We start from the raw sequence: 26,442 nt of genomic DNA, 5'->3' as shown, positions 1-26,442 counted from the left end.
AAGGTACTGACAGAACTCAGTTTGCTATGAATTGGATGAAATTTCCTGTGTTAATCACACAAAAAACTTGAAACATGAAAACAGGGAAAATCCTTATCCAATATGCTGAATTGTAGTAAAACTGAAACAGAGCAAATAATAATAGGGAAATGGAGGCTTATTTATTTGCACAAGGAAACACCTTGAGTTGTAAAAATTACTGTGGTTTTACTAAGTACATTTTTTTCCTTGCACTTTTTTTAAAAGACCTGATTTTGAAAAAAAATAATTGGGGGAATTAATCTTCTATTTATCCAAACTATTCTGTGTTCTTTGGGGTTTTTTTTTTTTTGTATAATTACAAAGATCATTTGCATGAAAATAGGATTTTAAGACTTGAACAGTTTCTGATGCTTTTTCCCAGATACATGGAGTAAACCGTATTTATTGTAAACTAAAACAACTATGGTTTTGTAAAATTCCTTGCATGCTTTTTTTACAGTGAATTATTAATTAATATTTGAGAATATAGTTGAAAAAGTTTCCTCTGCATACCTTGGAAAATATATACTGCTAATGTATAGAATTATCTTCCCCTTCCCATCATGTCTTCTCATTTCTCTGGCAAATTAAGCTACACTTCTTGTAGTTCCTCCATTCTCTAAAATAAGCAGCATCTTATGCTATACCAAATCTTTTAAATCAGACTGAAGTTTGCAAAAGTTGTTTCAGATTTTTTTTCTTTTTTTGGCTTCCCAAAAGATCTTTGTAAAGATTTCTTAAAAAAGAAAATAAAGTGATTTATAGTAAAAGTTATCCAGAGTAAGGTGGAAATTCAGAAATGGAAATTTGATTGGGATGTATGATCTGGCAAAACTTACTAATGATTATCAGATGGAAGAGATACTACTTTAGTTTGGGCACAAACTGGTCACTGTGTTATGGCAAAAGTAGAAGGGAGAGGGTCAGTACTTTGCCATACAAGTTTTGATAGCTGAACTGGAATATGTGTGTCTTATCAGTAAAGAGTTTAAAAATTTCTTGTGTGGTCTCCCAAAATGAATTTGTTTCCAAAGTATACATTAAATTCTGGAGTCACTAAATTCTGGATTGACAATTTAGATAATGTTTTGTGTTACCTTGTTTAATATTTTTAATGTTTAATATTATAGTTATATTTACTTTTTAGTTTATGCTTTTTGGGAAGAAAAGCTGGACCTTCATACAACAGATCTTTTTTAGATTATTTTTATGTATTGACTGCTTGGAAAATGTGAAAATTCTAGTATAAAAGAGTAAATTTTATTATTCTATTTAATTATAGAAAAAAAATTTTATGAATTCACATTTGAAATGTGGAATACTGAACTTTAAACAAAATAATCAGTTATCTGAAAACTAATTATGATTTCAATTCATTTAGATTTCTCATATTGGAAAGCTGAAAGATTTTCTTCTACAACACAGAAAGGATTACATTAATGCTTACAGGTAAGTGTGTACTGTTTAAATGGATTTATCTATTTATTTATTTATCTTAATGCTTATAAAGTGAACAGCTTAAAAACCTATAGGCATAATAACTAAAATCAAAACAGAGATTGTTATTAATTGGCTTACTGTAAACCACTATAAGATGAAGAATAGTGCTGTCACAAGAAAATGGTGCACCTGAATAAAATGAGACTCAGAATTTGAAAATTATCTCTGGCTCTTAGGGGTGAGTTCTGACAGAAAATAACCTGGCAGTCAAAGTCCCACACCTTTTAAGGACCTGCAGAGTAAGTTTATGAAGGGGTTCCTGAGACAGCAGGATGATCCAGGTTTTCCTTTTACTCTGTCATACTAAACCTACCCGTCATCCCAAAGTATACAGTCAGTAGCATCAGCAGGTCCTGGAGGGCAATGATGCAAACTCCTCAGACTCTGGAACGTGAATTCCAGATGAAGGACACCAGTGAGGAGATGGTGTCAGGGGGCAGCAGCACAAGATTAGTTTTTCTGTAACAAAAACCGTAGGCTTCAGCTCTGGTAGTTACTGTGTGAAGAAAGTTTTGATTCTCTTCAGCTACTAGGAAGCATTCAAAAGTACTGTATCTGCCTAGTTGTTGGTAACTTTAGTAGTAGGATTTTTAGAAGATTAATATACAAATTTACAAGGTGGTGTTTGTAGGAAAAAAATAGTATCTTCTGGTCTGCAGGTACTAAATCAAGTTATCCTTAGATCTAAATGTTACTGCAGCTTGTATTTTGGTGAACTGTGTACAAATAATTGTAGAATCTGAGAAATGTAAAACTTGCTTTTTATAGAAGTTCTGTTACATGCAAACTGAGTGAGTCAGCCCTGTCTGCATTCCAGTTCTGCCACCAGCCCTAAAGCTGAGCTGTTGCTTCAATCAAGGTAGATAAAATGCAGCCTAAAATCATTTTGGGTTAAAAGCTTCATAGATATCACTTTACAGTTCTATCCAGACAGATTTCCTTTCCCTTTTTCCTTATGGAAAAGACCAAAAGAATAGATGAGCCATCTGCTATTCCTTAGGGTCAGTCCGTATTGGAGGAACTATTTTTCTGAAAAACAACTTCTAGGCCTGGAAGAGTCTGTCACAGTAACAGCAATACTGCCTCATCAGTGGAATCGAAGTGCATTCTGTGTAAGTTACCAGAAGACTTCTGGCACTCTTTCTTGTCTCCACAAGAGTTTAAAAGGTGTATTTTGTTGTTTTGAAAATGAAACTGATGCCTTTGGTTTTAACTTGAGTATTTTTCAAATCCTGTACTGCTCAGTGGGTAACTCTGAAGTTTCTTGGAGCCTGTAAACTTCTGCTCTCTCGTGCTAGGTAGACATAACAAAGCCTCTCCAGGCCTGCTCTTCAAGGACGTCCAGACCATCCTAGGCCCAAAATGTAAACCAAAGCCTCTAAAGGGAGGGGGGCAAGCTTGGGGAAACTACATCATTAACTGAAGCTTTAATTGGAGAATTAACCCTGATATACAAATAAACCAAACTTATAAAAGTGTGAAGAACTTGTGACCTGTTGTCCATCTTGGAAGTAGCCTCTGGCTCCCCAGGGGGTACCTTTGAATGCCCTTCAAATAAATACCTACCTTTATTCCCTTTTTCTTGTCTAGTGTCTGGTTTTAGGTGGCCTCTCAAGGCATCAAAATGAAAAAAGGAAGATGGCTTATTTTATAAGTGAGAGGCCGTATTCATGGTCAGTGCTGGTGAAAATGCTGCTTGGGGTGTGCACAGTTCTGTGTGAGGTGGATGGGAGATGCTTTTCCAAGGAGCAAGCAGAAGTAGTGCACAGCTCCGTGTGATGCCTGGCTCTCTGCTTTCAATGCCTGTTGGCACTGGGCATGAACAACACTAGGTGGAGCCAGCAGTTTAATACTGGCATAACTGAGTGTACTGTGTGAAAACTTCGTATACATGCAGAGGTGGAGAAACTGCAAATAATTCCAGTAAGAGCAGTCAGTGGTGGTTAAATTTTGGGTAGTGTTTGTATTTTATTAACAGTAGTGTACATAAAATGGAAGTGGTTAGAGTAAAAATGTGTCCTGGTTATTTTGATTTCTAGAAGTTTTTAATGTTCTTTTTGTAAATGCTGTTGCAACATTATTATGGTAATTCTCAGTGCTTTCCACCTTCCTCTCCTGCCACCCAGGTCTTCATTAAGGAGAGGAAAGAAGTGTCATTTCCTTTATTAAACCATAAAATAATCCAGCAGATCTCATCTGAGATTGCAGTTGATTCTGTCTTTAATAGTCAAAATTAAATTGTTTATGTTTGACATAAAAATGTCAAATTCCATATAGATTACCTGTGCTGTTCTACTTCATGGATGCAAAGAGCATCATAGCATCCATGCTGTCAGTCTTACAGTCTTAGCAAATGCCTCACTCACTCAAGACAGCAGTTTTAATAACTCTTTAATACTCAAGTAATGGGGACAGTTTTTGAACAATTTAATACTAAAAGGCTGTTCTGAAATTTATGTAGGAGATGTCAAATTTCGTGAACAAAATTACTACTGTGTATTTTGTCAGTCCTGCTGTTGGTTTTCCCAAGTATAGCACAATGTGTTGGTGAAATTGAGCTTTTGAGTTAACCAGTTGTATTATTGTATGCCTTTTAAAATTTCTTCATCATGTACTGCATCCAGGTTCTTGATTGCTTCTTTGACCTTACCTTTGAAGACTATGAATTATTTAATAATGGAGTTTTTATTTTTGGCATACATGAAATATCCTGCTACAGAGGGTATGTCTTTAATTCATTTTTAGAGGAAAATTTTTAGCAATGAGAAAGTCAGTTGAAATAAGGGTTATTTGAAACCAAGGCCCTGACCTATTTTATCAAACTTTAGCTATTTAACTGAAATACCTAAATTGAATTAGTAATTGCTTATTCACCTTCTTTCTTCTTGATTATGACTATTACCTACAAAATATGAAAGTGGCAAAACACATGACATTCTTGGTGTAGTGATCTAAGCTTGCTGGCTTACAGGCCACTGCACCTTTATCTTCTCCTCTTTATTAGGATTTATTTCCTTTCTCTTACATGTAGGGTTTTTGCCTATTGTGATAAGGAATTTTTGGTCATGGTTTAGCCCCAGCTGGCAGCTCAGGCCTACAGAGCTGCTCACTCACTGTGGGATGGGGGAGAGAATCAGAAGAGTAAAAGTGGGAAAACTCATGGTTTGAGATAAAGGCAGTTTAATAGGGGAAGAAAAAGCCACGTGCACAAGCAAAGCAAAGCAAGGAATTCATTCACCATGGGTGGGCAGGTGTTCAGCCATCCCCAGGAAAGCAGGGCTCCATCACATGTAACAGTGAATTGGAAAGACAAATGCCAAATATTTCCACCCTTCCTCTTTTCTTCCCCCAGCTGTATATGCTGAGCATGATGCCATATGATCTGGGATATCTCTGTGGTCAGCTGTCCTGGATGTGTCCCCTCCCAGTTCCTTGTGCACCCCCAGCCTCCTCACTGGTGGGGTGGGATGCAGAGCAGGAAAGGCATTGGCTCTGTGTAAGCACTGACCAGCAATAACAAAAACATCCCTGAGTTACCAGCATTGTTTCCAACACAAAACAAAAACACAACCCTGTACTTGATGCTGGGAAGAAAATTAACCCTATCCCAAGTGAAACCAGTGCACACAAGTTGATCACTGTTTCTGGAAAGGAGAGGGCAGGGACTTGAGTCCTGAAATTGTTAACAAGATGTGGGTACTTTTAGATTTTTTCTTATTAAACAATAACTGCTTTCGGATGAGGATTTCAGATGAGGTCCCATTTTTAGTGAAGTGGCTGCTATACATTCTGTATTCTTCCTCTCAGTCCATTTGCTGTAATGTGTTGCTGTGCTGCTTTTTACACTGCTAGGAGAGATCCTGTCTTCAGTCTTTGGTAACTTGTCTGATGTCTCATCTGTGAACAACTTGCACCTTTGCTTTTCATCATCAGCTCCTTCATGCTTTTGATCACTGAGCCATCAAGACAGTTCATATGTTTGTGTGAAGTATAGTTCAAGGAACTAGCTGTAGTACCCTAACACTTGGGAATTTGAAATGATCCTCTTGGGATTCTTTCACTGCCATCAGTTTCTCTGAAGGCTCTTTCAAGGTTTAAGCAGTTTAAAGACCAGTCATTATTCCTACTGTTTTAATGAGACATTGGAAATGAATTGAGAGAGTTCTAGATTCTGATCACAGAACACCTCATACTTAAAGAAAAATATTTGAGAGGAGAGCTTTCCATCTGGGAATATTAGACATCTAGTTAAGTGTGTTTTGCAACTGCAGAGGTACTTGTGCAGTTGATCAGTGTAGTTTAGGTGACTTCTGAATAGAAGTGTCACTTGTTCCACCAGAAAGCTGCATGGGTGGCTTTTGATGTATCTTCGTTACGTGCTTCTGTGGTCCTTCTGTGCAATTAAGTGTTTGAACATTTGTTGTTAATTGCAAATTAATATACCTTGAAAAAATTATTTACAAATTATCTTTCTGTCTTAAAAAATAATGTTGGAGCCCGGTAATTATGCCTCTTGCCCTAGCATTTATCTATCTTAAGCATTTCTCTATCTTCAAGGCAATAAATCAGTTACATCATTTGCCACTTAACAGAAAATCATTGAATGCTTACACAGCGTTTTGTGGAGAGTGTTTCCTTGTATTTAACAATAAGAGAAGTAGCCGTTAAAGAACTCTAAAAATAGTGTTTTACTGACTCCTATACAATGCCAGGCTGCATTCTTGTCTTGACTCACATTTTTACAGGAAGCAAGGCTTGCTTTTTTATATTGAGGTTGTAAAACATGTAGATGATCTGTAAAGACTTTCTTCCTGGAGCAGTGTATTTTTGTGTTCTTCAGGGAATTATTTTCAAATTATTTATCTTCTTCTTTTGCACTGAATTCATATATCACATTTCAGAAATAGTAATTTTTCATAGTAGCACTCTGAAATTTCTGAGCAATATTAAAAAAACCTGAGAATACCAATTTAGGTATGCTTGTATTGCCTATTCTAGTACCTGAAGCTTCCACACAGAATTAAAACAACTGTGTAAAAGTTGTGGAATGTTTTGTCATTTGAGTGACAATCTTTTAGCTTGAATTTATGTCAGACAGCATTTGGATGGAAGAAGGCAGTTAGTGAAAATGCACAAAACTTTGTTAAGTAAGAAATCAATCAATTTACAATACACTAGATGCCCAAAGGGAAGAATGTGACTCCTGTATTTGCCACCAAGGTTATACATACACATATGTTAACTTAACACATGGGGAGTGTTTCTATGTGGGTTTGCAAGGCAGTATGTGCAGGTGGTAAGTTGGGCAAATCTCTATTATTTTACAACTCATTTATTTCTGCTTATTGCTTCTCTCTCTTTTGTAATACACTGCTGGAGGAAAATGAAATTTTTCTTTGTGATTTGTAATCTTTATTGGATTAGTACACAGAAGATATTTTATGCACCAGCAGAATTACTAATTCTAAGAGCTGATTTAACATCAGCTTTGTTTCCTTGCACTTTGCCAGCAAAATAGGATCATAGAAAGGTTAGGCTGGAAGGAGCATGGCTGAAACACCCGAAAAGAGAATGATTAGTGTTTTGCTTGCTTTTAAATATTTCTTTCAGTGGAGATTTCGTATTCTCACTCTGCTTTTTCCTGTTTCCATATCCATGTTACTAGAATAATGAATCTCATTGTAATGATGACTTTTTATGCAACAACATGTTGTTGTTGTGTTTGGTTTATGATCCAGTATGATCCCAAATGGCTTTCTGAAGAACTGTTGCCTAATCAGTTGTTCCCCATTCTCTGTGGGTTCAGATAATTGTTCTTGCTGCAGCAAAGAGCTTCTGACCATTCCTTATTAAAATTCTTCATGTCATTTCTCCAGGCAGTGTTGTTTTGAATTGAAGTCTTGTTCTCCTGATACAGTTTTAATTTGCTTAACTTTATGCCTCTGAAAGTTTAGTAAGTATATACTCCATTCTGCTGAGTTGTTAATGAAAGTATTAAATGGCATCAGATTTGGGACAAAATCCTGTGGAGCACAACTCAGTGTTTCCTTCTGTTTTGGTGTATAGCTACCCCCAAGTTCAACTTTGCTTTTTCACATTCATATTTCTTCTAACTCACCTATTCACTGGTAGCTTGTGAGAATGTTGCATGAGATGGTAAGAAAAGTCACACTAAAATATAGCTGTGATTGCTTGTCATCCATCCATAAGACCTGTTACTGCATCCCAGCAGTAAATTACACTGCCTGTGACATACTACTGGTACATCTTGGCTACTGGTAATCTTTTTGGTCTTTCCTAAGTGCTTAAATATTACTTATTTATTTCTATATTTTTCTAGGCTGAGTGGTCTACAAGTCCTCTGCTTTTTTTTTGTCCCTTTAACCCTATTTTCAAAGATAGTCTTTTTATCAATCTGTCATTTGCTTATTCTCTCCTAGTTCTTGGCAGTGAGGATACATCCTGTCATTTGATGCATTTCCCATCTTATTTCAGGGCTTGGTCTCCTGTCTCTGCACACTGTATGAATGTGCATGCGCCCTGGGCTTTTTTGGAAGTTGGTTAGTTCTGTTCAAGAGCACAGCTTTGTTACACAGATAGGAGGGGTATATACTTCGTCAGATTTACCTTCAGCTTTGTCCCAGGAGCCACTGCACCTTCAGGTACACTTGTGCTATGACCTGGGTCACATAGCTCTCTCCCTCATACCCTATTCACTCAGCAGCCTGTTAACTAATACATTAGCTGACACTTGCTATTGTTGATGATAATACCAACAAAGAATTATGATCTTTTTAAAATGTCAGCGGTATTAAATGTGACCCAGATGATTTAGAAGCAGTAAGCTAAAAGGAATAGTAACTGCAGCTTTTAAGTGATGTTAATGATGAAAGTTAATGCAAAAAGAAAACAAAGCAATAAACATCTAGAATTAATTCATACTCTGCATATAATTTTACTTCTTTGCTGAGTAACAAGCCAAGACCACATTCTTTGTTGTTTCTTATAGTAATGTTTGCAGAGCAATCTCTTGTTGTCACTGGCATCCCTTCCCAGTTGTCTCACCCTGCAGTTGACCCTTTTCTGAGTGTGTCCCTGCATGCTGTATTCCTTTAGACTTGTCAGTAGAAACCAGAACTAATTTGCACTTTCTATTCTGATCTTTCTGTTTGAGCTCAACAATGATCAGTTGATCTCTCACTGTATTGCCTACTCTTCCTTTTCATCAAGGACAGAGTTGCAAATTAACATAATGTAATTTCTATGTGAAAACTACTAGTTCATCCAAATTCTTTTCTGTTTCTTTTTAGGTTTGCATTTTCTCTGCAATTTAACCTACTTATTTTTCTAGACTAATAAAGTCTGCCTACTTGATGGTCACTGTCTTCATTGTACTCTTCACCCACTGTTAAAAATCACAGATAAACCAAGTTGCCTTCCAGCCCAAGTTTCTTATGAAGTTTTCTCATATTGACAAGGAGGAAAATCCAGAGGAATTTCTTTTCCTTCTTTCTTCCTTCTTTATCTGTGCATGTCTTGGCTACTTTTTCTGATTGCTTCTGAAAAACCTGATTTGCTTGGCCTTTCTTGATCTAGTGGTGGATCAGTCCGCTGCTGTGGTACTGCCAATTGCACTTCTGAGCATGCATCTGTATCTCTGACATACAAGACACAGCTGAATTTTTTTTTGTTCTGTTGGTTTTTGTTTGATGTTTTTATGTGGTTTTGGTTTTCTTTGGCCTGTTTTATTTTAATGAACGGTTCCTCTTCCGGTAGAGGATGGTGATTAAATGGATTTTCAGTATAATCTCCATGTGCAGATTTACTGGGGAGTGCAGTGGGGACTTCAGTACCCTGTTAGTACTAGTGGATGCCATATGTGTTTTGACATAATGGGATGTGATTGTATGACTCCATTCTTGCCTTCCCAAGGAGTTTGGGTTTCAGGTATCCTTCCCTCTGAGTGGCTCGACCAGCTCATGTTCAAAAGCACTGATACCAGACTCTATTTAAGCTGTAAGCAGTTACAAAAGGAAAAGTATTCTATTTCTTGTTTACTGGATTAAGCTGCATTTTACTAGCTTTGAAGCTGTGAAACTCCTATTTAAGAATTTGATCTACCCTGTTTTTCTATAAGCAACTAGGAAAAGTAACTGAACAACTTGTTTCCCAGTGTTAAGAAGCTGTTGCAATTATCCTCGCTGTATCACTACACTGCCACTAGTTAAACTGTTAGTAAAAAGTGAAGTGTGCCTGAGGCAAGTTTTTCATATTTATTTCTAAGTCTGATTGAAAAGAAAATTCTGGTTTGCATTTTGTAATCTTTATTTTACCCTCTTGTGTTGAAAAGTGCATGGAAAGTGTAGAACTCTGCAAATACCACAAAGCCGGGAAGATTACAAGAACCTAGACATATAAAGACAAGAACTTTATATCCTGGTCAGTAGCAGACCAGCCAGAATTTATTATCGTAATCTGAAATAGAAGAGTGGAGTTTTTTCTTCATCAAGGAGCCATCATGCAGCTGTGACTCCACTCTTATTTCCCACCTGAATCTGTGTGTCCCAACATGCTCAAGTAACTCTCTAGGCTGAGCTCACTGAAGGATATTATGAATTACGCCATACCGGACGATCTTAATGGTCCCCTTCTGTCTTGGCCTGTGTGGAGATGGATGTAGGAATGCATTTCCTGGCTTGAACTTGCTTATCCGACAGACTAGCAACAAAGATACTTATACAAGCTGTGTAGAGGGAGTAGTGGAGAGGTCTGCCCCAATGTATTTAACAGTATGAATTATCTTGTGTTGCATTTGTAACTGACAATATGTCATCTCAGCCAAGTTGGGGAAATCCCCTCTTATCAGATATTTCTAAAATCAGGCAATTTCAAATCTTTCATCGTTCAGAAGCTACTTTCTCAGAAAGTGTGATTTAGAGTTACAGCTTAGAAAAACACTGATTACAGCTGGGATAGGGATTTTGCCACAAATTTATGAAACCTGTCTGTCCTGAACAAAGGAGAACAATTCAGGTACTCAAAGATAAATGGAAACACTATATATGGCTGGTTTTCTGTAAGGAATAAAAAATAATTTTATGACATTTAGAATAGTTTTAACCAGAGGGAGAAAAAAGCCTTGATATTTAGGTGTCAAATACATGGCAGTTTTGGAAACAAACATGTAAAATACAGAGTATTACTTCTAATAATTCTTCTAATTACTTGCTAATCTGTGCTTGTGTACTAGCTGACCAATAAGCAGAGACTAATTTTCAAGCCAGATGAACCATGTGCTGATTTTTTATGTAAAACCAGTAATATGGGATGGGAATGAAGAGATTTTGATATAATACTCAAAGACTTTAGAGTATTATATCTTAAAGCTTTGTGGAGGAGATCTGGACCCATGCTTGCAGTACAGTGATGATGCAGGGTTTGTATAGGATGAGTTGATGAGATGGGGTTGTGTGAACTGGTGGGCATTCCTGTGGCTGGGTTTGCTGCAGAGACAGGGGAGCTTTGGCATTATTGCAGTGAAGTGTGTAAGAGATCTCTAAGGATATCAGGCTAAATATTGAAGATACTCTCTTTTTACTTGTATTACTGTGTTTTGTAGTTGCATTACACGAGGGAATTTTCACATATAAAAATAATAATTTCAAATGTAGGTGTGAAGTGAGGTTTTCTTTCCTTTTTTAAAAAGCAGATATAATAGGCTGTGATCACTGCATCATCAGGAAACCCAAGATGATGAGGGTTTTTTTGCCTTTTTTTTTTTTTCTCCCTGTAGCAGAGTTTTATCATCCTGTCACCTCTGACTGTGGAAACACTGTTAAATACATTTATACAGTATGCTTCTGGTGGTTACCTACAGTGAGTTAATATTTTAAGGACAGGCCTTCATTTTTATTGATTTAACAACAAAAAGATACATTAATAACATTAGAAAATACTAAATGCATAATGTATAATTTAAAATAAACAATGGGAACAGGTTTTAATAAATATTGCAGTCAATTTGATATTAAAATTGTGCATTATTTTCCATTATTCTTCCTCTAGTTTAAATTCACAGATTTCATAGTACAGCTACTTTAAAAATGAAACACTGTCTTCAGGATAATGAAAACATATTTAAGTAAAATAAGTTCCCTTTTTTTGTACCTCTTTCTGTATTTGAGCTATTCCTTTATCTTAATTGGTTTTGCATTTTTAGGACACTTCATTGCAATAAGTACCGAGGGCAATGATATATTTTCTGATTTCTGCTTATCTGTTCCATATTAGATTATGTTCAAGATGATAGGAGATACTGCTTTTTTTTTTTTACATACTTTACTAGTAAAAGTGTTCTAAAAAAAAGCCTCCCAGCTTTATAGGAGTGGCATTTTTATCAGTGGTAGTTACTGTACTTTTTATTACGTTTTCTGTGAAAATGAGTGTTGCAGAAAAGTTTTTGCAAAGATGGTGAGTCAGAAGAAGGTCTGAGGTGTGTACTTGTGGATTTTATACTGGGGATTTTTTAAGTGACAAGTTTGTCTTGTTTCTCAGCCATATTATGTCTGAGTATGTGAGGATGACGGATACAGAGCGTGACCAGATAGATCAAGATGCCCAGGTGTTTATGAGAACGTGTGCTGATGCCATTCATCAGCTCAGAACAGAAGGTAAACTAAGCAGCTCTTACATGTTTTTTCTTAGTTCTTGATAAAGGCGAAGGTAATGCTGAGTATTACATGGTGAATCTGAAATGCTTTAGGAAAGATATTGGTGAAGTCTTACTGCCTTTTTGTTTGCATGTGTAATCCCGCTGGCTGATTAGTACTGTAATTCATTTTCTTTAATGATAGGGGAAAGAGAAGCCAGAGCATCGAATTTTATTTATTTGTTCAAATACACCAGTTAACAAGTGAAAAAAAAGTCTTAAATATTTACTGCTTGAGTAGTAATTCAGCACTGTGGCACAGAGGCCTAAACCAAAGCTTTCTAAATTTGGTGATTGTCTTTTTCTAGCTTGTCTACCTGTAAGTCATTACAGGTGTAATACTTTCAAGTTTGAGATAATTAAATAACTTTAACAGTGTCCTGGTAAATTAAAAGCATTTTTGGCAGCTTGAATATAGGTTCATACCTTTGCTACACTATCTTGTGAAAGTCATAGAGAGAGAATTTCTGTGTTGCCATTTTCAAGTTGACTTGCTGCATCTCTGTATTTAATCAATACATGAAAGATTTTCATCAGCTTTGAAATGCCATCTAAACATAGTTGTAGCATTATTCAGAATCACTGAACATCAGTCATGCATGAGAACTACATCGTATAAAAATGAGAAATAACAATATATTTAATTAAAAGGATGTTTGACACAATAAATCCTAAATATATCCACATAGTCTATACACCAGAGAATTTGAAAAAGTTCAATAATTTAAGCTAGTTAAATCTCTACATCTGTTTTGCTGTGCTTAGCTAGGTGACACCTATTCCTGTTTAGAATTTAATTGACATAGTAGAACTCTCTGGCATATATAAAAATACTATAGGATACTAGTTATTTTCAGTTTTTAGTTTCTTGTAATGACTTGCTGTTTTAGAGAATCTAATTTAAATATAGCTATGTTTGAAAGAAATACTAATATGTAACGTGTATAAAATGTGAGTAGGCTTTTGGATATAACTTGCATATCAACTGAAAGTGCAAACAGCTGTGGAATTCAGTGAAAAGTTAAAAGATTGTCTTGTATCTTTCTCTTGTATTTCAGCACACAAGGGTGTCCAGTCTGCTCAGGTAAAGGAGCACAGAACAGCTGTCTTGGACTTCATTGAAGATTACTTAAAAAGTACTTAGTATTTATTGAATAGTTAAAATCAGATTATTGCATTTTCCAAGAAAGGAATCTTTCTCTTCTAACCTGAAATTTTGTTTACTGCTGTCTTGAACAGGAGTGTGCAAGCTGTATTCTGAACAAAGAGCCATCCGAGTTAAGCGAGTGATAGATAAGAAGAGATTGTGAGTAGTGTCAAAAAATAGTTAAAATGTGCCTTTTACTTGTAGGACATTCAGCAAAACTATTGTCCATGTTTAGATTCTAAGGAGATTGTTTTAATAGAAATTTGTGATTGGATGAGCAACTTCTGCTGTCAGCAGGTGCATTACAGGGTTCCTTACACTTTGGGCATGTAAAGTTAAATCTGAAAATGGCTGCCATTACAGTGTTGTACTTCTCATTTAGGTATAAAAGCACCGAATCAGTAAAATGTGGGTTAATTAAACCTATTTGACTTCTACAAATTCACCAAAAAAACTTTCTGCTAAAGCAAGTGACTGTGTTGTTAATAAATACTACTTGAGATGGCAGGTGTTCATGGCAAGCAGAAACATGATGAAAATAAAAAACTAGAATGTAACTTCTGAACTGAAACAAGAGCTTCCACTTCTTACAGTGGCATTTATTAAGGCTGCTAATGTAGAGCTGAAAATGTCTCAGAGACATTAAAGGTGATGTGCTTGATGCCTTTTTGGTCTGGTGGGATTTCTTTTTCAGTCAAGTTTCAAACCCTGTATTTCTTCATTTTCTTTTCCTGCATACTCCCAATTAGGAGATTGACAGGGAAAATGAGGAGGTTTGCAATTTATTTAATACTTGGCTTTCCATGTCTTCTCACTCTGCATTATTTGAATAGTAACCTCAAGGTCCATTATCTATATTTTAATATAAAAATATATAGTCCTTGAATATGCACATAAATAAATTCTTGAGCACTTTTCCAAGACTTGATGCTGGTTTATCAGTTTGTTGTTTGGCTTGACCAGCTACAGTTACGTTGAACCTGGAGAGATATTTTCAAAAATACATAAGTATATGTTATTCAGAATCATTCAGCATGATTAAGCACAATTAGATTCACTGACATATATCCTCATGAGACATAAATAGTAGTACAAGCCGAAACCAAGAAAACAAAATACTCCAAACCACTTCTGAAATTTGGTGAGAAGCAATGGGTGAAAAGTAAGGCGTTGGTGTTTTTGTAGATCCTATAACTTTTCAGAAAAAAACCATACAGAAATAAACGGTGTGATATTTTTCATGTATAGAAATACAGAATCTTATTGGTATTCTTAATGTGAAAGAGCTTCAAAGAAAGATAGCATGGTTCCTGCAGTCATAGCAGTGGCTAATGAATACTAGCTCTTCTGTTGTACTCTTATGTTACTGTTTCCATGTGAAATCCCACATTCAGAAAAAATCTCAATTTGATGCATTATTTCAGAAGTTAGAGTACCACTTAACTAAAGAGCAGTAAGGCATTAAGAATTAACCTGGAAGATACATTCTTTTTATGCAATATTGGAGGGTCCCTCTAAGCCTCTATGGATGTAAGAACTAGAAAACAGATGTTAACCAGGTGGAGTCTGTTTGCATTGCAGATGTGATGTAATGGCTAAATAGTCATTTAAATTCAAATTCAATTTAAGTAAATCACAGGACATAACCCAATCTTTATTATGACTTAAAGAAAAATAGTATAGTTGATTTGTAATTTCCCCGAGGATTTCAGCAGGTGCTTTATGTGATAAGAACGTGTTCCTTCTCTTAAAAGAACTAGGCATTCTTTAAACAATGCATCCCAGACACTTTGTTCATTTTAAATTGAAAGTTTCCTGTATTCCCATACTGTGCAAAGTAAGGACAACAAACAGTAAAGGAATATGTTTCTTTAGAAATAAATTAATCGTAGTGCAGCTCTTCTTTCCTGCAGTTTCGTCAATTTAAAATATATGCATGTCAGACAATACTGAAAAGTTTGCCATAGAAATGTTTCCTTTTATATCAATAACTACCCTAAACTCTTCAACAAATTGCCTGAGTGTTACAATTTTCTTACAGAAGTTGCCTTTATGTATTCACTCACATTTTTTGATTAAAAAGTTCAGGGTGGACTAGTTTCGCAGAAAGAAAAGCTGAGAAATAGAAACACAAGCATTTTTTTCTGTAAAGGTACTTGGTTGTGATTTTCAATTTTAATGTTTATTGGTATTCAAGATTATATTTAATTTCAGTTTTAAACTTCTTTTTCCATTAGAAGTTTTTGTGAATTATATATGCAATCATTCAAATCAAGCTGATATTTTTGTTACCTGGGGAATTGGTGTTTTATTAGTATTAAAACCATTATTTGAACTGCACAGGTATGTAGATAAGTATTTTTTTCTTATTATTAGGCAAATTTGAGAGAAAGGAGAGGAGAGAAGTTCTTCTCTGTAAAATTTCCAAAAGCCCAGTACTTGTAGAGGTTTTATAACTAAAAAAAGTTCCCTGCTACTGTTTTTTCTTGTTAAATAGCAATCACTCAGAGATGACACTTGCATTACATTCTATTTTTCACAGAATTTCCTAATTATGGCTTAGAATTTAGACACAATGCAAAGAAGGAACATAAAAAGCAACACCTTCTGTTAGGCACAGGGGAGAGGTGCAAATCATAATGAGATTAACTCTTGATTATATTTGAGAGGGTAGGAAGTGATAAAGGTGGCACAGCAGGTGATTCCACCTATTGCTTTTTGATTTTTTGGTTCTTTAGTTTCTCCAACAGCATTACTAAAATTTAACTGCTTGCTATGTAGCAGTTACAGAATTCATTGTAGACAAAAATAAACCACAGAAATTTACAGGAAAAAAATACATTGCCACTAATTTTCAACATTTTTAATGCCACACTGAAACATACTTGGCAAGTACTTAATATATAATCACTAAATAAGCTTCTCATGTTTTGCATTGCCATTGTATTAAAATTATGTAATAGGGACTTAGAAGTAGTATAAAAAAGCTAATTCTATTGTATTTCCTTTATGATAATTGAAAATATAAAGTAAAATTATCATAATTATTTGAAAAAAATAAAGAAATAGTGCTTGGCCATTGGTACTAAAAATTTTTCAGTATGACCAAAATGTTGGCTTTTTTTAAAAATAAAATTTAATACACTGGATTTTTGAAAGGAAGTTTAATAAAGTATTTTTATGCTGTAGCATGAAAATATGCTATAGCCTTCAATATTCTCCTCAACTCTGAGCATGTGGTGCATTTTGTCCAGGAATACGATTCCTGCTTCTTTGCCTCTGTAACAATATTTGAGTGACAGTTGCTAAGTACATTTTGTATCTTTACTGGAAAATCTTTAATGAGAAGTTTGCAAGAGTTAAAGTACTGAATTTCGTAATCTGTGATTGTTCTCATTTTAGAGAAATACATCTGTGTAGTATCAGTTAAATCATAGGCTCTTGTACTTCTAGGTCCAAACTTGAACCTGAGCAGAGCAATGTGTCCAAATCACCTCTTTCCCCTGAAAAATCTTCACAGAGTCCTTTAGATGATTCTGAAGAAAAACTTTCTGTTGAGGAAAGCAAAGGTAAGAATAAAATGTAGTTAATTGAAGTGGCAAGACCTGTCCAGTCAATAGTACTTCCTTCACTTTAGAAGGGCCAGTTGCTGTGACTGGCACGTTTTCCATTTTCATCTTCCTTGAGCTGATCAGGCTTCTGTGAAGCATATTGTGAGACTGAGGAAGCAATGTCTTAAATGTCAGATAAACAAGTATTATGCTTTGTTGAATTCCTCATCTTCTTGATAAACTCTACATGAACTCTTTCCTTTTTATTTATTTTTATCAATGTCATATTTTCTGAAATTTGTCTGATTTTCCCATATTGCTTTAACTGAAAAGAATGAGAAAGTAGGTCAATGACTCTTGGGAACATTCTGTAGTTTTTAAGCACAGAGACCTTGAGTTGGACACTTCTACAGTAGGAACTCAAAGGTAGAATAGCCTCACAGAGAGGAGGTTATTGGCTTGCCAGATCCAGTAGTTTTGGGGCTTTCTTCCTGAGGGCATTGAGTTTCCCTGCTGGGAGGATTGGATCTCATCTTTCAGTGGGCAGGAGATAGCCAGAAGTCCAAAGCAGAATCTCTGACCCTGGGGTCATTTCAGATGGTGCAGATCTTGACAGGATTTGTGAACATTGGTTGTCATTGCTTGGTTGCCTGCTTCTCAGGCTGAGGGATAGAAACCATTTCAATTCTCTTCGCAATTTCAGCCTGTCCTAGGATGTGTACGCTGGCAGAGCTTTGGAGCAGAGTGCCTTTTGGAGTACCACCACAATGCAGAGAATTTCAGGTTTCATACCTAAAGAGAAATCTTGTTTCTGTGATTCTGGAGTTGCTTTCTCTGGTTTGAGTTCTCCCACTTGTGCTGTCTAGAGGAGACCAAGGTACCCTGTGATTTACAGCAGGAATTTTTTTCCTTCTAGTTACATTATATTGGGATAATACTTCATCAGGATAGAACAAATGCAATGGTTGGCTATATTATTCTGATAAACAGTTGTTGTTTCTTTAGTGATTTTTATTAAAAGAGTGAAGTTCCTCTGTTTGGTGATGCCAGGGCCATACGGAGGGTGGATTCATATGAAGTGGGTGCTCCACTTCTGGATGGAGCCTCAAATACTGAATTACCTCACAGTGTGTGAACAGCTTCATTTTCTGATAATGGCTTTGCTTATCTACCTAACCAGTTTGTACTTCTGCAGCCCTATCAGTGTGCCTTTTTTTTCCCCCAACACTGAATTTATTGTAAGAAGTACAGGTTTTGATTATGTGCCGTTTCTAGTGCTTACTACCTTTTTATAGTGTGTCATAAGTGATGCAGCAGACAGGCACATAGAATGAGTTTCACCTTAACCTGTTATCACTGTCTTGCAGCTGTGAGCTGGTGTCACTGGAGAAGCAGCAGCATAGTAGCATCTTCATTGCCCTGTGCTCTTTCCTTGTTACCAAATGTCCCTGCAATCTCTGGAAGCGTGCACTACCACCACATAGTGTCATTACAATTTTTAGCTCCAAAAATCTGTGCCACACCATGGAAAATACTGTTCTTTGGTTGCCTTGGACACAGCAAACCACTGCAGTAAATAGAAATACAGCTAATTTGTTGCATGTTAATTTTGATTACTCCAGTTTTCACTTTTATGAGTTTTTGCTTTAATTTTTATGAGAAAGTAGGGGTCCTGGCACACAAGTGGTGCTACTGCAGTACTTACAGAGGGGTTAGCTGACTAGACTTTGAGAAAACTATGGAACTTGTATATCATAAATACATCTGTCTGGAACAGTATGCAAATGCACACAGCCTGCAATTCCTCACATAAGGATAAGTGCTGGTTGCTGCTGCTTATAGGAATCAGCCTCGTGACTTCGCTGGTAGGTGGTTGTTGAAGTGTGAAAATAGCATGAACAAGATGACTAGGAAACAAGAAGCTCAGTTTTAAGTCTTACAGCCTTTGATTTATATTTTTTTTCCAAGTAACTTTTCAAATTTTTAAGAAACTGGAGAAATGTTTTTGAAATAAGCTGTTTTATCCTCAGGATGTTGGTGGTTTAGAGAATGGTGATAATTTGTTTTTATGAATTAGCCATCAGCAGCATGCCTGAGTCCCTTGGGTTAAATCTCATCTGTAAAGATAGTTTTGAGAGCAGCTTGTGGTGTTGTCCTTAATTTGAACATTATGATGAACAGCTGAATGTGCTACTAAATGTGCTGAAGCACAACTTGGGTTTTGTCTGGTTTTTTGGCAGAAACCAAAGCAAAAGGATATTACTTTTGTTTTGAGGCAAAGCACCTGTTTACCTTAGAATTATAGTGGACATATCTCATGGTAGGAAAATAGCCTCTCTGGAGAGTGCTTTTATATACTGGCAGTATTTATTTGCATATTACAAATTTGACATTTAGTTTATGGAAATAAATGTAAATAATGAGTAGCTTTTGAACTGGTCCACAAGCTTAGCAGCTGTCTCCTTTCAGCATGGAAAAAGGTTCAGAGGATTTGATCATTATTTTGTATCTCTGTCATGAGTTAACTACTTCTCTTTCTGAGATAGAAATGTAGTTTGGCTTTTGCTGGCTGAATTGCAGAAAAGCATTAATGTCAGCTCCGTGAAAGCTGCAGAAAGCCCAGAACGTACCACAGTGACAGGAGGAACCCTGGGGAGATACGTATTTCTTGCTTACCTCTTATCCTAAGTATATTTGCTTATTAGCAATCACACTGGATGCAGATGCTGTTTTTTTAACAGTGCTGGCAGGGCCTGAAACTAATTGGTTCCTCTGGGATAAAATAGGATATTTTTTCTTTTTTTTTTTTCTCCATAAATGAATTATCTTATTTTGTTTGAATACAATAAACTATTTAGTATAATTTTGATATAATGTAAATACATTATTTTAAAAAGTAAATTTTGTGTTTCTGTAGAATAGACTTGAAATATTGATAATACCCCATGAAAAAAATAGTTGTATGCCTTCTAAACAATCTTTAAAGATATTCTTGGGTTTATATTTTATTACTCATAAGAAAGAACTGATCTATCTTGAGGTTTGGGGGTTTTTTTAAAACTTATTATATTCCTTATCCACATCCCTCATTTGTAACATTGTCACTGTTTACGCATTCTGGTTTGGTTGTTGGGAAGCCGAAAAAAACATTTATAAAGGAGACCTACACAATACTCTTTCACAATATTAATGTTTTCAAGAGTTTGCACAAATACTATCATGAAGGATAAAAGGGAAAACTTCTCCTTATATCTCTTTTCATAAATGTGTTTATAAATAGGACTACTCCTTTCAGAGGCTTCCCAAGATAAGTCAGTCTCTGAATGATGATGCATCACTGCTGCTTAAGCAGTTGAAAAAAAAACATGTATAGGAAGTTATAACAAAAGAAATTAAAATACACATAAATGGCTAAAAAAATTGACTGGGATAAATAGGAAGCCTGAAATGTATGAAAAAGTAAAAACTAAATCTTTCTGTGTTTTAATTTGCAGCCTGCATCTGATACATCAAAGAGGTTGAGTGTTGATCCATTGTGGGGTGGTACAAATCTCTCTTGGGTTTTATAAGAATGTTACAGCCAGTGGGGAGAAGAGGCTCTCTCAAGGCTGCAGTCTTAGAAGGTTTTTAAACACTCATGCTAGAACAGCTTCAGAAACAGTAGATTCCTGTAGAACAGATTATTTTCTTCCCCATTCTAACTTCTTCCTCTATAATCAGAAGTATATAATTAAGCCTAAAATTAAATCTTCCAGAAAGGAATATCCCAGAAATAGCCCTTCAAGATCTTTTATGCCCAACTCATACAAAGATTTATGCAGATGAGTAGCTTTAATCAAAGGGAAAATACTACTGAAATGAATGAAGCAGCTTTGATGTGTTATGATTAATTTGTGGGGTTGGAGCTGATTCCTGTTATATGCAGGAAGACCCCTTCCACAGTGTGGTGTGGGATTTGCACTGTAATAGGAAGTTTGAACAGCATGACAAAAGCAAATTTGTCTGTGAGCTTTGCTCAAAACATCTTTGAGATTTTAGTTTTTGAAAGGAGGAACTGGTGTTCTGTCAAGTCTCAGTGGAAGATAATACTTTGCATATAGACTGTCATTTTGAAAATTGTGTGTTTTCATCTGTTAAAAGACAACTGCTACAGCATTTTGTGCCCAATTTGTTAGTGCATTATGAGTTGTTTTACATCCTTGTCTGTCAGTATGTTAATGCAACTCCCTTTAGTTCACAAAATTAAACCTACACGTAGACTTTTGGCCCAGTTTGGACTTAAAAGTTACTGGTGTAATTTTGTGCTGTAAATACAGGGTGAATCTCAGTAACTGACAAAGGAGATAGAACAATTTCACCAGCAGTCTAACATGGATGAAAAATTATTTTGACTTTACTATTCAGTGCTCTGTACTATTCCGTGTCTCAAGTGTTTGGTGGCTCTTTTACAGACAGGAATCTGCCTGATGCCCAAGGTAACCTTGGATTGTGGGGGGACGGCAAAGGTGAAGACGAGCTGTCGCCTGAAGAAATACAAATGGTATGTTTATCTTGTGCCTAATTGGCCATTTTATTGTATTTTCTGCTGTAGTCATGTGTGGTAAAAAAAATAGAGATTCACCTAAATTAATTTTAAACATTTTATGCAGAATAATGCCATAAGAAGATACCCCTTTTGCTTGTGACTTCCTGGTTCTTCTCATAGCAGCTAATATTTAAACATGTTACAAAATGTTTACATGGAGACATGAAATTAATAAAAACTATTTTTCAACAATTGAAATTAAATTTTTTTTTTTAACACTACAATTACTGATTGCTTTGTTTAGTCAGGAAACAATAGAAGTCAAGACAACATCCAAAGAGTCATTATGAACGTTCTGAAAATAAATTGTTTGCCCTTTTTTCTTGGGCAGTTTCTAGAACACAAATAGTAGTATTATTTAACTATTACTGTGAAGTTATACTTCATATTTTTTTTTATTATCAAGATCAGATTGGTTTCCTAGAAGGAATAGCTACAAGCTATCACAACAGAATTTAATGAATTTTAACACTTTTGCATTTACCTGCTATCAGCATGTTTAGAGATTGTTTGATCCAATTCTGCTTACAGTTGAACAGATAAAATAGAACATTTTTGATATAGGAATGATTGCTGACAGCTTGTCAGATTTTTTGAAATTCCTAAAATTCATCATTTTGACCACAGCTCAAAAGTCTTAGAAAATCTCTCTACATTAGCACACACTGCCTTGGGTTTATATAGAGAAAGAAAAACTGATTTCAGTCAGTAGCTGTGCAGATTTCAGAACAGTGAGCTTTACTGAGGCAAAGGGCTGCAGCAGTATGAGTTTGTGAAGCTTCCTTGGCAGTGATTCGAGGTGTTCCCAGACACAGCACACATCATTCTTCCAGTCACAGATGAGTAAGTTGCACATAATTATGGTATGGCTTGCTAAAGAGAAAATGTTCTTCAGAGGCTGGTCTGCATGCTCTCATATTGTTCTTCAATGCCAGTCTAAAATCTAGAGGCTTACTCCTGCTTGCTTTTAAAAGAGAATTCTTTACATATTTTCATTCTCCTCCCTTTAGGCACAATACTGTTAGGCCCCTTGCTGTCAGCTTCCAGAGAAATGGGGAAACAAGAGTTGGAGATGATGGCTCTGACAGGGCCTTCTGACTGAAAGCTAAATGCAGGTTGTGTTTTGTAGGCCTAGGATCATAGGAAAAATCTCCTCTCCAAAAGGGTTGTCAAGCTTTGGAACAGACTGCTCATGGCAGTGGTGGAGTCACCATCCCTGGTGGTATTTAAAAGACATGTAGACATGGCACTTAGGGACATGGTTTAGTGCTGGCCTTGGGTTAATGGTTATCTTGATGTGTAATGTCTTTTCCATCCTAAGCAATTCTATGAAAAGGGTAGACTGCAGTCTGTAAACTGCTGTGTTGGTTTTAAATTGGGATGGTTTGTGTCAAATCATACTTAACAAATCTCAATCATGGTTTTATGATCCTTCATGTAGATAAAATAATGAATTAAAGCCCTATCATTGCTACAGCAGCAATTCCTATCAGTATTTTACCTTCAGGAGAGAGCTTGATGTTGTTCAAATGTTTGCAGGCTATTGCATGATATGCACAATAGATTATTTCAGTTTATAACTCTGAATACAGGTATATTAACAGTTTTTACAGTTACTGATGATGAGCAGATGTCTTGTGGTTGCATTGAGTGGGAAAAATCTGACTCTGTCGTTTGGAGTCATGAAAATACCTACTTTTCTCTGACTTTATCTTTTTTTGGTTGGCTGGTCTTGTCTTAAATTCAGGAACAGCACATCTAATGACTTCTCTCATGGGATAACAAAAAGGAGTGGTGATTATTTCTTTTATGCATTGGATTTTATATATTAAGCAGTTTGTCACTTTATGCCATGCTTTGATAACAGAATATTTCACTGTCATAAAAGAGGCTACTTCAATAAGCCAGAAATCGCTGAGCTGTACTGATCACTAGAGCTTGGTTTTATGTTCCCATCATGTAAATCCCTTTGTGACACACTGGTATATGATGTCTTCAGTGCCCAAACCCTTTGTTCAATTGACTGTTTTAGCATATCTTAGCTGCTGTCTGTGCAAGTGCTCCATCAGCCATGATTTCAAGTTGCAAAGATCATTTAGCAGTTTAAAAGGCAATCTGTGCCAGTGGAAGCTTTTAAATATCAAAGGGACTTTTTAAAGAATACTTTCTCAAGTGGATTTGTGCTATTTGTAAAGGATTAAAGTCATTCACTGTTTCTTTACTGAAAATTTGTCTTCTCAATTAGTTACCATCTCAGTCCTACTAAGGCAGCAAATTTGGGAATTTCTAATGTTGAATATTTGTACAGACATACTTATCCTTACAGAAGTCAGAAAAAACAATTGCTGCTTGGTGGCCCCACATAGTCACTCAAGGACCAACCAGTGATCCCAGTGCTAGATCTCATGGCTCTATTTCATTGCTCTGTTCCTTGGCTTTGTTGTGAGGTGGCTCCACCAGAACCAGACATAAAATGGTCATGAATGTAAAGCAGTGCAGTGATGAAGCACCTTTAGCCATCTGCTGCTGTGAAGTAAATATCATGGTATTTTAGGCAATTATATTTTCAAAAATGCTCTGTTCTGTGGGTGGTGTTGCTACAGACAGCAGTGACAATGACACTTGAATGTATTACAACACTGGTATTACTTTATTTGACAAAACCATTGGATCTTTGGAGTGGAAATCAATGGGACCTCATGGAAACTGTGCAGTGTGTTGCTCTCTGTTCCCCTTCAATTCACGGGGCTGGGCACCTTTCCTGAGACCTCTGCCCCACAGTGAAGGTGACAGTGCCCCGTAACCCCCCTCTTAGACTCAGTGAAATCCTTTAACCCAGGAGAGGAGGCTGTTCTTACCAGTAGACAGTGAGCCTCTAGTACAAAAAGAAATCTGGATATTAAAAGAAATAAAACATTTTTCTTCATTCTTTATGACAGAAATTGCCCATACCAGAAGACTAAACCTTTTTCTGTGAGATTCACTGTTACCCTTCTTCAAACACATACCTGTCATTTCCGATTTACTTCTATGAAATTGAACCTAAATATTTCATGTGTCATTTCCTTCTTCCCTTTTTCCAGTTTGAACAGGAGAACCAGAGACTTATTGGTGAAATGAACAATCTCTTCGATGAAGTCAGGTACAATTTTCTGTTACTTGACAGACAGTGGCCCATGCCGGTCCCATGCCCCAGTCAGCACCTGTGTGCAGGGCACTGGCTGCAGGACACCTGCCCACACCCACTGCAGTGGTGTGGGAGGAGCTGGGACAAAACACCAGCGCCCAGGAAAGGAACTGCGTGCTGTCCCACCTTGTAAAGAATGGTTCTGAGGGACACAAACTATCCGGAATAGCACTGGTTAAGTCTGGAAGGTTTACATCCTCCCTCTTCCAAGTTTTAAAATACTAAATTTTCCATTTTATCCTGTTGTCCACTGGATATCCAGATGGCAGTAGGGGAGGTGCCATTGCTGACCCCATGCAGAGACAGGCAATGGTGCAACTCACTCTCCCCAGCTGTGTAGAACACCCGAAGAACACTACTCAAGCTAGAAACTGACTTCTGTATTTCAATCCTAGGCAAGGTGAACTGCACATGCCAGAGTAGCATATCAAAAGGGTGTGTCAAAATCAACTGCTTAGGGCCCACCGTGGATTTTGTTATATGAAATGAAAGAAGGGAGACAGGTGAAACCCTGGCAGTGAGAGCTGCTCACTGAGCACTTCTGGGGGTGCCTTTCCCAGGGCTTCACTGTGGGCTGGTTGTCTTCCAGCCAGGAACTGTCTGAGCCCTAGTCCCAGGCTACTGCTGCCTCGCAGACAACTGACAAACAGTGGCCTCCTGAGCAGCCACTTACTGGCTGAGAGTCTGAATGTGCAGCAGCAAGACATGTTTGCAGTAGTTTTTAATGGAGTATTTCTGTTCTTTGCCAAGACAAATTGAAGGAAAAGTGGTGGAAATCTCCAGATTACAAGAGATATTCACTGAGAAAGTCTTGCAACAGGTTAGTATAACTTAATACTACAGCAGCAAATACAGCTTGAGGATTTTCATGGGGGTAGTTTGGTCTTGGTTGCCAACTTTCGAACATAAGATTAATGAATCTGATGCAAATGTGAAAGAAAATATTTTTGTTTTTCAAATTCAAAATCAAGGTATTCACCGTTGTTACTTACTAGCATGTAGCAGGAATAGAAAATGAGCCATATGTGTTAGAATCCTCCCTCTGCCTCAGAACTGGTGTGCTGTTAAATGTGTTAACAGGATCCTTTCTGAAAATGGTGGCACCTCTTCCAAAAGAGCTGGGAAAAATCAGACAGGTTAGATTTAACTCTAGATAAATGGGAGGCTTCCTACTGATCTTGGTGGTCTCCATTCAGATTTGTAAAACCACAGATAAAGAAATTACAACTTAATTGTATTACTCTATGCCTTCGTATTACTCTATGCCTTTGTATCAATGATACAAAGATGTAATACCAGATTTTATTTTACTTTTGAGTCTGCTTGTTCCCCAAGTCTATGGAAGAGTTTATTTCCTAACATTCATTACTATTTCTCAATTTTATTTCTTTTTTAAACAGGAAACTGATATTGACAATATCCATCAATTAGTTGTGGGTGCAACAGAGAATATAAAAGAAGGCAATGAAGACATAAGAGAGGTAATATCTTGAAGTTGTGTTTTAAACTCACTTGTTTCTCTTAACTTTCAGTTTTTTCCAGGTGTGGCTTTAAACAGCATGTGTGAGCTCACCCGTGGGGCCAGTACAGTGGGCACTGGGGTGTCAGGACAGGGCTTTGGGAAAACTACAAGGTAGCTGAGCTTCTCAGTAGTTCACACTTGCTAACCATGATCTGAAGAGCTACACAGGGCTGCACAAATCTACCTGGCCTCAGCAGTCTTTTAAACATGAAGGTCACCTG

The 26,442-nt window shown here is 36.5% G+C and overlaps 1 protein-coding gene across 1 annotated transcript in view; it reads left to right on the top strand.

Moving 5' to 3' along the window:
* STX18 (syntaxin 18) overlaps positions 1-26,442 on the top strand; it is a 62,607-nt gene that overhangs the window by 32,290 nt on the left and 3,875 nt on the right. The window contains exons 2-10 of the mRNA XM_042053694.1: positions 1,403-1,470; positions 12,076-12,191; positions 13,288-13,365; positions 13,469-13,535; positions 16,830-16,945; positions 21,379-21,467; positions 24,596-24,654; positions 25,450-25,519; positions 26,100-26,180. Of these exons, the coding sequence (XP_041909628.1) occupies positions 1,403-1,470; positions 12,076-12,191; positions 13,288-13,365; positions 13,469-13,535; positions 16,830-16,945; positions 21,379-21,467; positions 24,596-24,654; positions 25,450-25,519; positions 26,100-26,180 (744 nt within the window). The remainder of the gene's footprint in view (positions 1-1,402; positions 1,471-12,075; positions 12,192-13,287; positions 13,366-13,468; positions 13,536-16,829; positions 16,946-21,378; positions 21,468-24,595; positions 24,655-25,449; positions 25,520-26,099; positions 26,181-26,442) is intronic.

This window comes from Corvus kubaryi, unplaced genomic scaffold (assembly GCF_017639235.1).
Source record: "Corvus kubaryi isolate FWS band 111438036 unplaced genomic scaffold, C.kubaryi_AGA036_p1.0 split1-131, whole genome shotgun sequence".
Lineage (NCBI taxonomy): Eukaryota > Metazoa > Chordata > Aves > Passeriformes > Corvidae > Corvus > Corvus kubaryi.
This window is presented reverse-complemented; position numbering and strand designations above follow the sequence as displayed.